This window comes from Capsicum annuum, chromosome 6 (genome assembly GCF_002878395.1).
Source record: "Capsicum annuum cultivar UCD-10X-F1 chromosome 6, UCD10Xv1.1, whole genome shotgun sequence".
Classification (NCBI taxonomy): domain Eukaryota; kingdom Viridiplantae; phylum Streptophyta; class Magnoliopsida; order Solanales; family Solanaceae; genus Capsicum; species Capsicum annuum.
Genome location: NC_061116.1, coordinates 125,677,704 through 125,690,386, shown reverse-complemented (window position 1 = coordinate 125,690,386; position 12,683 = coordinate 125,677,704). Strand labels below are relative to the sequence as shown.

At 38.3% G+C, this 12,683-nt stretch overlaps 1 protein-coding gene across 1 annotated transcript; it reads left to right on the top strand.

Moving 5' to 3' along the window:
- The first annotated feature begins 5,047 nt into the window (after positions 1–5,047).
- LOC124899522 (uncharacterized mitochondrial protein AtMg00860-like) lies at positions 5,048–5,541 on the top strand. The gene is made up of 2 exons (XM_047414424.1): positions 5,048–5,317; positions 5,425–5,541. The coding sequence occupies exons 1-2, from the start codon at positions 5,048–5,050 to the stop codon at positions 5,539–5,541; spliced, it is 387 nt and encodes a 128-aa protein (XP_047270380.1).
- Positions 5,542–12,683: the final 7,142 nt, after the last annotated feature.

Genomic DNA, 12,683 nt, shown 5'->3' with positions numbered 1-12,683 from the left:
ATATCCTTGGTTTTTGACATAAAAAGCTTAGCATAAAGTATAAAAAAGACATGAATAGCATCAATATAAAAAATAAGTGAGCACGGCCAGCAACTATATCCTTCATATCTCAAGAGTATTTCGGGGTCAAATGGGAGCAAATGATGAAGGTTTAAGTCGAGTTGTCCCACTCCTTTCACTAGGTTATCAAGTTCACAATCATTCAAGGCATTACCTACCACTAGGACAAACACAAGGTCATTATGAACAAGATTAACATAAGGGCTTTCATTACACACGTTCAAAGGACCATATACTTTATCAAGATCAACAATACAATTATGCCAAGGGGGTACACTTTTGGAATACACCCAACTATCCTTTGTTACAATCATGAAATACTTACTATAAGTATCACAAAGGACAACAGAGATATCAAGGAAAAAGAAATGTAATCCAAAACACATCCTTCCCCACCCTAATAGTATACCAGGATCAAATGGATGAAATAGACAAAAATCTAAGCCGAGGTTAGCCATTCCTTTTACTAGAAAATCAAACTCACAATCATCTTCATTCAAGAAAGGAAAACAGCCACCAAGCTTACTACCTCTACATAATATCAATTCAAAATTAACATGGTTATCATCATAGGCAAAGAGGTAGTATAGGAAGAAATCAAGTGTGAAGACATCAACCAAGGTACTAGCATCTACAAGAGGGTCATGTAGTTTGTGAATACTCTTGTCACATGATAATGGAACCTTATTCAAGTTATAAGTGCTAGCACTAGATGGACACAAATCATTCTTACGAAAAGAATTGATTTTGACATCTAAAGGATCAACTAGTGCTTGCATACTCGTAACAAGAGTTTGGTCCTTATACAACCTGAGAGGACCAAACTGAGAGGATAAATCACTTACTAGAAGAATACCTCAGGCATTATATGATAGCAAGCCAGCGGAATTGGGAAGATTTGTTGGACACTACTTAGTTTTTTCACAATCTGCATAGGTCATCGGCAACACAAAAGAGCTCGTTTAAAATTATTTTAGGCATGCAGCCCATGACACCATTGGAAGTGATGATCCTGAAGAAGATCACCATTGCCCTGCTGCTTATCGATTTGCAAAAGACAAGCATGAGATGCTTGTTGAGGTGCAAGATAGCTTAAGGAAGGCCCATAAATTTATGAAGAAGTATACGGATCAGCATCGACGTGCAGTAGAGTTCAGTGTTGGAGACAAAGTGCTCTTGAAGCTCACTCCTCAAATCTGGAAATAGATTATGAGCAAAACAAGACATAGGAGATTAATCCCAAGGTATAATGGCTCGTTTGATGTTATTGAGAAGGTTAGAGAAGTTGCTTACAAGTTAGACTTGCCGGGAAGGTTAAAAATTCACCCTACCTTTTATGTTAGTTTTTTGAAATGGTACAATGAAGATGTTGAAGACCCAGGGAGGAACAAAAACAAAAGGGCTCTTTCTTTGATCGTGAAAGAGTATAAATCCAAAATGGAGAAGATACTTGATCACCGGATTGTGGGGAACAACAAGAAGAGTACCAATATGGAATTCTTAATTTAGTGAAAAGGTTCAAACAAAGAAGATGCTATATGGGAGAAGGCTCAGAAACTGTTTCAGTTCGACAAGCAAATAGAGGACTACCTCAAAATAACCTCGACGAGGGCATTGAGTTCATCAGGTGGGGGTGCTTTATTAGACCCTCAGTCTAAGGCTTGATGGCTCATAGGCCATGTCAAGGTGCATATTTTCCTTGACATGTGCCAAAGACAAGTAATGTGTTAGACCACTGTATGCTAGAGTGATGGCAAGGCTGCTTTGGCCACTTGAGGCAACGACAGGCGCATGGCACCTGAGAGACCATATGTGCAGTAGTGACAAAAACATGGCATAGAACTGGCATGGCATAGACACTGGCGAGGCACAGGTGATGGCATGGCATAAGCATGACACAGACATGGATGTTGGCATGTCGAGACAGAGTCGCAGTATGGGCATTGGCGTGGCCTAAGCTCTGACATGGCTAAAATAACTTTATGATGCAAGAAATGGCATGGCGTTGGCACAGGCGCAGACATGACATTGGCATGGCATGAAGATGGTAAGACGAGGCATGGCTAGGAAGCATGACAAGATGATCAAGTGTTAGAGAAGCTGGAAAATGACTAAGTGTTTAGCATTGGCAAAATTGGCTAAGTATTCAAGACTACTCATGTGCTAGTCACATGAGGTAGTTGCTAAGTTTGAATTTTAAATGTTGTAAAGATAGTATTTTCAGATTGTATTTTAATTACTAGATCAGGAATTTATATGTCCTGTGATAGCATATGGCCTTATCCAATGGCAGGCTGCCAGGTGTCCTATGTTGTAACTGCTGAAACTGCCTTGTGCAGTATTTATTTTGTGTTGCTGGAAAATTATAAATGCATCCAAAAATAGTGTGTTGAGTGTATGCCTTTCACAATTTCGTGTGACATTTCCTTTGTAATTCTGAGAGAAATATAAAGATTGGGGACGCGGTTCCTGTAAACAATTAAGTGCTTTACATTTCTGCATTTGTGTCTAATTATTTAGATTGCACATTATGTGTGTTATGGCTGAAGTTGTGCTGTGTGTGCGTGACTGCCAAGCAGTGGTGTTGCGAAAAATAAAACACCCCTATCTCAACTAGTATCAGAGCTGCGTTGCAGTACAAAGATGTTGACTGTCGCTCAATTAAATGAAGATGTTACACGAGTTCGAAACTTCATTGGCATAACAGATGAACTCGTGCAAACTGAAGGCGTGATTGATTTGGTGACACAAATCAAATCAAGTTACGTGCCCAATATGATAAAAGTGTTGTAGAATTTCTGAGTTTATGCAATGCTTTGATGTCACTGGTACAAGATCAAGGCAAGGTGATGGAAGATTTGCAGACGGAGTTGATGGTTCTGCGACGTACGGTGGTTGCATCTGGACAAACCTATGAAAGCAGTTCTAAAGTAAAAATTCATGAACCCAAGCCTTTTGGTGGTGCTAGAAGTGCCAAGGAATTGGAGAATTTTCTATGGGATATAGAGAAATACTTCACTGCTGCACAAGTTGCTGAGACGGACAAATTGAACATTACCACGATGTACTTGACTGGTGATGCAAAATTGTGCTGGCGTACTCGGAAGCGGATGATGAAAGTGCTGGACTTCCTAAAATTGATACTTGGGATAAGTTGAAAAAAGAAAATGACGGATCAATTCCTTCCTAGCAATGCCTCATGGATTGCTAGAGACAAGTTGAAAAGGCTACGGCAAACGGGAACAATTTGTGACTATATCAAAGAATTTACTTCTTTGATGTTGGACATCTAAAATATGTCTGATGAGGATAAGTTGTATAACTTTATCTCAGGGATGCAAGCATGGGCACAAAATGAATTACGTAGGCAGAATATGAAGAACTTGCCAAGTGTAATTACTTCCGCTGACTCGTTGGTGGATTTTTGCTCAACTTGTTCTGATTCTAACATTCCTAGTTCTTCAAAGTTAAAGAAAAAGACTGAGAAGAAATAGGAAGGGAAGAAACATGGACATAAAGACAAGGGTGACAAAGAAAAGGCCCCAACAAATGCTGGAAATGCCAAGAACAAAGGGAAAGATGGCAATTCGAAGGGCTATTGGACTTGTGGTAGACCACATTTGGCCAAGAGTTGTCCAAATTGTGAAAGAGTGAATGCGATGCTTGCTGGAAATGTGAATCAAAATGGGGGTAACGAAGTTGTTGCTGCGTTAGCAAATCCTTTGGGATTATCACTTAACCAAATCAGCTTGCTGAATGTTGTGGGTGAATCCTCAAAGTAGTTCAACAACCCTCATGCTGCATTAATTTACATTGAGATAAAAGTTGATGGCAATTGTGTGATGGCAATGGTAGATACTAGAGCCACTCACACTTTTGTGGATGCCAAAGTTGCTACAAAATATGGACTTAAGTTGAAGAAAAGTCCATCCTTTGTCCAGATTGTGAGTTCCAAGGCACAAGCCATTGTAGGCATGGCTTACGATATACAGATGGTGATTGGAAGTTGGATGGAAAAACATAACTTGATGGCTATTTCTCACTTAGATGGAGTGATGATCGGAGACGAAATCAATCCAAGTTTCATCAAGGCTTCTCATCCTTATAGAGAAGTAAAGAAAGGGAAAAACAAGGGCCCTATCATTTCTGCTATTTCAGTTGAGAAAGGACTGAAGAGAGGTGCTGAGACTTTTCTTGCTGCCATGATTGAAGTAAAATCAGATGTGAAGGTAGAAGTGCCAGATTGTGTTGCTAATTTACTGAGGCAATACGCTGATGTGATACCCCCTGAATTGCCTAAAGAGTTGCCGTCTAGGAGGGATATTGATCACAAGATTGAGTTACTACCAGGTTCAGTTGCTCCTGCACAAGCTTCTTATCGAATGGCTCTGAAAGAGTTGACTGAATTACGAAAACAACTAAATAAGTTGTTGGACGCTGGTTTGATTCAACCATCGAAGGCTCCTTACGGTGCTCCTGTTTTATTCTAAAATAAACAGGATGGTTCAATGAGAATGTGCGTGGACTATCAAGCATTTAATAAAGTGACTATGAAAAACAAATATCCTATCCCGTTGGTGCAAGATCTCATGGATAGGTTAATGAAGGCATGCTGGTTTACTAAACTTGATCTAAGATCAGGGTATTGGCAGGTTTAAATAGCAGAAGGTGATGAATCAAAGACCATGCATGTGACAAGGTATGGCTCTTACGAGTTTCTAGTTATCCATTTGAATTGACGAATGCCCTAGCAACTTTCTGCAACTTGATGAATGATGTATTGTTTGATTACCTAGACGACTTTGTTGTTGTATATGTAGACGACATAGTCATTTGTAGTTGTTCCCTTGATGAGCATTTGGAACATTTGAAGTTAGTATTGTCTCGATTATGGGAGTACAAACTTTATGTCAAGATGGAAAAATGCGAATTTGCCAAATAGGAAGTGAAGTTCCTTGGGCATTTGGTTAGTCAAAACCAAGTGAGAATGGATCCAAAGAAGGTACAAGCAATCGCGGATTGGCAGGCACCTAGCGGGATCAAAGAATTGAGATCATTCTTAGGGCTATCTAATTATTATCGCAAATTCATTGCTGGTTACTCTAAGAAGGCTGCGGCATTGACTGATTTGCCAAAGAAAGATGTCAAGTGGGTGTGGTCTGAGAAGTGCACAGCATTTCACACGTTGAAAGATGCTATTGATTCAGAACCCATTTTGAGGCTGCCAAACTTTGAGTTACCAATTGTGGAGATTTTGGTGGGCATAGTCTATCAACCCTCGCTCTAATTCTAATCATGTCACCCTTTATTGAATCCATATCACTCCTTATAGCATCATTTCTGCTCTTTATTTCTCGACTCAAGGCCTCCATTTGGGCCATCAAAGCTCCTATAATATCATTTCCCAAAGGTTGGGAAGTAGTACCTTCGGTTTCCCTGGAAAATGTACCTACGAAGTGCAAAAAACAGCAAGCACATTAACCTACAAAATGAGCAAATGAGTTAGTTCAAAAGCCTCACTTCATTCACACTCAACCTCACCTCATACTTTGCTTCACAAGTGTTGGAGAAGCGGCAATACTTGGCAAGTTTCTTGAGAGGTGAGAAGCTTTGAATCGGAATGGATTTTCATTTGAAACAACTCAAAATAAGTGATGCATGAACTTGAACCAACAAAAATACTACAACTTGAAAACGAAAAAAACACACAAAAATCGAAGACGCGAAACAACGGACTCTAATCTAATTACCAAACTAGTAGGTAATTACTAGCTTACTAATTAGTAATAGAATCAACACAAAAGCAACTAGAAACAACAAATAGAAACTAGGAAATCTGATTTTGGAACTCAATTTGGCTTATTAGCTAGTGATGATGTGGCAGCTTGTGATTGGGCATTGAGTTTTCAAATTTTTTCAACCCTAATTCTTAAGTCTTGGCCTAGAACCCCTTTGGTGAAGAATAATTTCATTAGGAGGGAAAAATGAAGGTTTGAAAGCCTTTTTGGAGCTTCAAATTTCAAAAACAAATGGTCCCCCCCCTTTGTACTTGGAATGTACTTGATATTGTACTTTGATTATTCCTTTGTCTCTTCTTTCTTTGGATGACAATGAATATGCCAAGGAATATTCTTTCACAAACACAAAGTACACTCTCTTTATTCCCTTTTTTGGATCAAACACACTCTTTGAATATTCTTCCTTAGCAAGACTTGATGAACATGGAAGAACAAGATGAATATTTAAGAGTTGACCAAAGTTTGACCCCTAACCAAATAAACTCCAAATCTGATTTTTTTTGTAGATCTAGCTTTTTTAGGCCAATGTGATCTCAAATAACAATAAATCACAACCAACCAACGTTCACAACTCAAGAACCACACGGATCTAGCTTCTTGAAGCTTCAAAACGCCATAACCATGGTAGATCTAGCTCAAAATCAACCAAACTTAACTCTAAAAGTAGATCTAAACTTCCTAGGTGATAGGAAACAAGAATCTAGCACTTGAAACCATCAAAACAACACAAAAACATGTAGATCTAAGATCTAAAATTCTGTCAAAACACAAAAACGTGAAACATCTATTTTTTTTATTTTGTTGACTTTTGACTCTTTATTGATGAAATTTTCTGTATAAGAACACTAAAACCAAGATTTAGGGATGTTGGAACAACCCTAAACAAGGCTTTGATACCAAATGATAGCCCAAAGGCTAAACACACAAAATTGGCTACTAAGATGTAAATTCCAGCAACCAAATAAAGAGAAAACAACACATAGAATGGAGATGAAGAAGAAGAATGCTTGAAATTAAAGGATAGATAGAAAGACCCTTACTCTATTCAATGATTAGCACTAGAAGACATTTCAAAATCTTCAACACACCTCATAAATAAGAGTTCAAACCTTCTCTTAGGTGACCCAAAAGGAAACACACTTCCTCAAGCACACCTTTCTTGCCAAATCATCCAAGACAAGTGAAAACCCTAACTTTCAAATGTTCATGGACCAAGTTTCGGTTCTAAGAGCTACAGCTACAAGACTAAACCTACAAACTATGAGTAAATTTTAATTCATCAAAGTCGAATGAAAATACAAGCTAAAGGGTCTATTTATACTATTACATGCCAAAGGACAGAAAAGTCCTCAATGAAGGAAAGACAAAAGACGCCTATAGAGTGTAGTCCAAGTGTAGTGTATGGACGGTTTTTGGTGCATAATTAAGTCCTCTTTGTCTCTTCAATTGCACACACCAAGTCTCGGGTTCAACACGTACTCTCATAAGCCTATATCTGTGATTATTCCTATATCATCCTCTCCATCTTTAGAGTAATTTGCCCACAAATTTACGGCTTCACTTCATGCAATTGGCCACTTTAAGGAAATCACTTAAAATAGTCCACAAAACATGAAGATGGCATAAAATAGTTCGCAAAATACATGAGGAAGTCGAGAGATCAATAACACAAGGCTCGGCCAACATCTTCATTTTGAACCTCATCTTCCTCTCCATCTTGAGCCTTGTCTCCAATCTCATCCAAAGCACATCCCAACTTCTTTCTTGGTGGCGGGTTCCTTGTGGTTCCCTACGTCTTCCCTTCAACTTCCCTTCTATCATATAAGCATCATTGTAGGCTCTATGTCCCTCATGTTTCTTTCTACCATACTCCTTTATATGGACATATCGGTGTTGGGGAAGTAGAGTTTTAGTTGAGAGGATTGTTTTGGTAATGTGGAGCTTCAGTTCTAGAGATTGGATGGGAGGAAATTAGCCTCCAAGTCCCTCTTGTTGGACTTGATCAAATTGAGAGGGAAGTGACCTATTTAGGTCTCGGGTTGGTGGGCATTTGGTGGCTTGGCTTATGTCTATGTCACTTACTGGTGGTCTTGGAGGATTGATCGTTTGAGGTAAGGTTTCAGGAGTAGAAACATGAGAGTTTCTTCGACTCTCCACTCGTTCCATCATCTCAAGTATAGTAGACATATCCAAGCTAACTTTTTCAAGGCCCGCACTCACCTTAGCCATGTCTCAGGAAATAGCATCAAGGTGGGCAAAAATGGCTTCCATTATGGCTAAGAAGTTACCTACAAACTAGAAAATAAGTTAGTTGTACAAAGGGGTGATGTGGCAGCCTTGGATTGGTTATGGATAGTGATGTGGCAGCCTTGGAATGATTTTGGAATATTGTGGAAATCTAATTTTTTTTCTAGTCTTTAATTTGGATTTGTCAATTCACTTTGGAAGAGAGGAGTTTCAGTTTTGCGAGGAAAACAAGATTTGGAGCCTTTTCAAACTCAAAAGGGCTTTGACTTTCCTTGCACCCTTTTGGCAAAACACCTTTTTGAAAACTTTTTGGCTCTTTCCTCTTTTGTTAGTCTTGGAAAGTGCCCTTTCTCCCTTTTGGTAACAAGACTTTTTGAAAGTCTTTTGGCCCCTTTCCTTTCTTGTAAGAGTCTTGGAATAAGTTTCAAGACTAACAAGACCACACTCTCTTTCTTCACTCACTTAGGTCAAACAAACAACTCTGAAGACTTTTTCTTTAATAAAACATGAAGATGGTGAAGAACACCAAGAACACACTTTTGACTCTTGGAGTCCTAAGGTTCAAGTTGGACCTACCAAACAACAACAGCACCTTTTCAAGCTTAACACCACAGAACAATATCCACAATACACGTTCAAACCTTGAACCAACAACACATCACACTTCCAAGAACAATAAGAACTTCAACAACTCTTGTCGGCCACAACCTTCAACAACAATCTTGTCAAGAGCTCAAATCTTGGACTTTGACTCAACAAGTGTTAGTGAACAAGAAACTAACACAAGAAACTAATAAGACAAACAAAAAACACACCGAAATCTAGACACAAATCTCAGCCCAAAACAACAACAAGACACAATTTTGGCCAAGACAATAAGAATGGACAGATTTGCTTCTTTTTGGAATTTTCAGTTTTTCAACATTTATTTTTTTGATTTTTTGACTTAGAGAGCCCAAGATTGGTAGTGTAGGAACACAACCAGCCTTAGCTCTGATACCAAATGATAATAGAATCAACCCACAACACGGAAATAAGACACAAAACACAAGACAAACCGAGGACCAAAAGAGGAACAAGTCTCGGCCAACAATAATACCACAAGAACGAGATGATACAAGGTGTTATTTACACCAAAAACAGCCAACAACAAGATGAACACGAGATGATAAGACAACAACAACAAGATAACAACAATACACGGCTTTACTAGAAGAAGATCACAAACACGATTACAAGAAGTGTAAGGATAGAAAGTGAGACATCAACTCTCACAAGAACTAAGAACCTAAGTGTATATCACACACTAATACCCTTAATACTTGTAATAACAAACACCAAAACTCTTACAATGACACAAGAGGGAGTGAACCACTCAAGTGCCAAGGTTTCTAACAATGTTTGGCAATACTAGTGATTCCACCCTAGCATCACCCTCATTTTGCATTTGGTGGCTTTTTCAAGCCCTAACTAAGGTGGTACACTCCTCACACTAGAGAGAGTTTGGTTCAAGTGTTACAACTTTCAATATCAATAAACAACTAAAGAAATAAAGACCTAATACTAGCCTATTTATAGACTTATTACAACATAAGTGAAATGTCCAAAAAGCCTTAATGAAGGGAAGACAAAAGACGCCTATGGAGTGTAGTCCAAGTGTAGTGTATGGATTGTTTTTGGTGCATAATTAAGTCCTTTTTGTCTCTTCAATTGCACACACCAAGTCTTGGGTCCAACGCGTACTCTCATAAGCCCATATCCGTGATTATTCCTATATCAAAATCGTGTATCAAATGATAAGACCCTTAAGACCCGCAATTACAACACTAAACTATTACGGTGACCACTAAGGGAATCAACTCTACCTTACAACCACCATTTCTAAGCAAAGATTAATAATGGCTTTTCCAAGCCCTACTTTACTTGGCTTTTCAAAGCCCTACACTACACTCTCAAAGAGAGAAGAAGAAGTCTTTCAAATATCAATAGTCAACTAATGAGAAAATAAGCCTAAAGAGTCTATTTATAGCGTATTACATAAAATACCAAAATACCCTTAATGAAAAAGGGCTCCTATGGAGTGTAAAGAAATGTCACAAAAAGACTAAAACACCCTTAATGAGTGTTTACACTCCAAGGCCGTCCCGCTAATGCTTCGTGGGTCTCTTCTTCTTCAAGCTTCAAAATGTGAAACCTCTTGGAACCCTTTGGTAGGCATTAACACAAGTCCCAATCAATCTTCCAAACATGGTTTTGCTCTATTGTAATTTCAAAATAAGTCCTCCATGCATGTCCTTGTACCCTTGATATAACCAAATCTTGAATCTTCATATATGGGCCTCGAATGATGTCATCAAAAGCTATGATGACCCTTTGGCTCGTATCAAAGAGCAATGCCAAAGTGAAGTTGCTACCCAAGCTTATAGAGGACCTTCACAACACGGCAAAGGAGAGTCGACTCAAGAACTTCAAGGTAAAATAGTTAACTCTTACACTTTTGTCATGTGAATGATAATTGTGTGGCTAGTGGCCCATTGAGTGTGAGTAGTAGCTTACTTACTTGTGAGTCTAATGATTCTTTGCCATTTGTTAATGATGTACATGTTGTGAGTGTGGATACACTAGTTGATCCTATCGATGGCCAAATTGATTCTTCTTATAAGATCGATTTATGTCCACCTAGTGTTTAAGCCTATATGTTGAACAGAAGTACATCATCTTATGTAATTGGTGTTGATCAACCTATTTGTGAAAATTGTCCACCACTTGAGTAAGTGTGTGATGTGATTAATCGAAATTAAGTGAGTGAAGTATTTGAAAAAGTTGGTCAACAAAAGTGGAGTGAACCCGAGAGCTATTCTTGGGATAATCTTGTACTTAAAATATCTTTAAAATGTGATATTGAGCTTTTAGAGAGAGCTGAATATGTTTGTTCTGAGTCTGCCCGTGAAATAGATCATGCTCTCTTTAGGTATAATGTCTTGTTTGAAGATGATATAAATACTTCTAATGAACCTAGTGGTGAAAATAATGGTATAGCTTGTTTTGGAAGCTATACCTATATGCCAACCCACTATGGTGTGACACCATTCCTCCTAAAGATGGAAATCTCTTTTTGAAAGATGAGAGTACTCTTAAGGGCAAGGAATTATAGTCCTTGAAAACCCGATGGCAAAGGTGTCATTGACTCCTTGGGGTAACGTTCCTAAATGTCCATCCTTGTTTGAAACACTTGTGCCTAAATTACATGAATTCCAACTTGTGGATGCCAAGTTGTCTAGTTGTTTGAGGGAAAGAATGTGTATGTGTTTAAATGCTTATTCTTCACTTGTGAATTCCTTTGCACATGATTCTTTCCTATACTACCTCTTTGCCTATAATGATATCCATGCTAGTTTTGGATTTGTTTTATATCGAGGTAGGAATTTTGTTGGTCTGTCCATGTGTGTGTGTGATAATGCTATATGGATTTTATGGACTTTAGAAACAATCGAAACACCCCCCTTGGTGTTGTCTTTTGACAAGGTAAAGAAGTAATGGTGTCTTATGGCTCATAAGATGAAGGAAGTTCTACCTTGTGGATTATTTGATGCTATTGGGAACTATGTAACTTTTTTATCTCTTGGTAATTACCATAATCAAATCCTTTGTGCACCTTTTATTAGGCTTTTAATATTTAATTCAAAGGATCCTTGGTTATATTACAAATATGTGCAATCTTGGCATGTTGAGATGATTTATTATTTTAACGCTAACCCTCATGCCATGAGGAGTTTGTATTTGTTTTCCCTCTCTTCATTTTTACAAGGTTTGGATTCGAGATCGAATCCTTTTCAAGAAGGGGAGGATGATACGAGAATAATGGCCACTTTAGCTTTCACCGACATCATTTAAAGTTACTATGTGATGAATCAAGGTTTGGTCGTATGGAGGGCATGGGATTATACTTGGAGGGGACATTTTGAGCCTACCATTGATCAAACCCGAGTGTGGAAGATTGCTTGGAGAATTGAAGACTTACGGACTCTTGGGTTTGGACCACCTTTGTTGGTTCACGGTTTTGGTTCTCTTTATTAAGGGCATTTTGGTCACTTATCTTTGTCCAAGTTACACTCCATGACCATCCCTCTTCATTAAGGGCATTGGAGTCATTTTGTGTTCATTTTGTAATAGATTATAAATAGGCTCCTTTAGTCTTATTTTCATTAGTTTTTGAAGGATGAAAGATTGAAACATTGAAAGTCCTCTCTTTGAGAGTAGAACACCTTAGTATAGTCTTAGTTAGGGCTTGGAAAAGCTATTGTAGTTTAGGGATTGGAAAAGCCAATATTGTTCTTTGCTTGGAAACAGTGGGTCTTGAGGTGAGTCTATTACCTTAGCGGTCACCGTAAGAGTGTGGTTTTGATTATTACATTCGTTAGGGGTTAGTGTTGAAATACACTTCGTTCTTAATCTTGTAATAATCTTGGTCTCACTATCTATCTTTATTTTCTATGCAATTTTCCTTGTGTTTGTGTTGAATCCTTGTCTTGTTTCATCTTGTGTCATTGTTATAATCTTCATCTCCTCTCTTTAGTT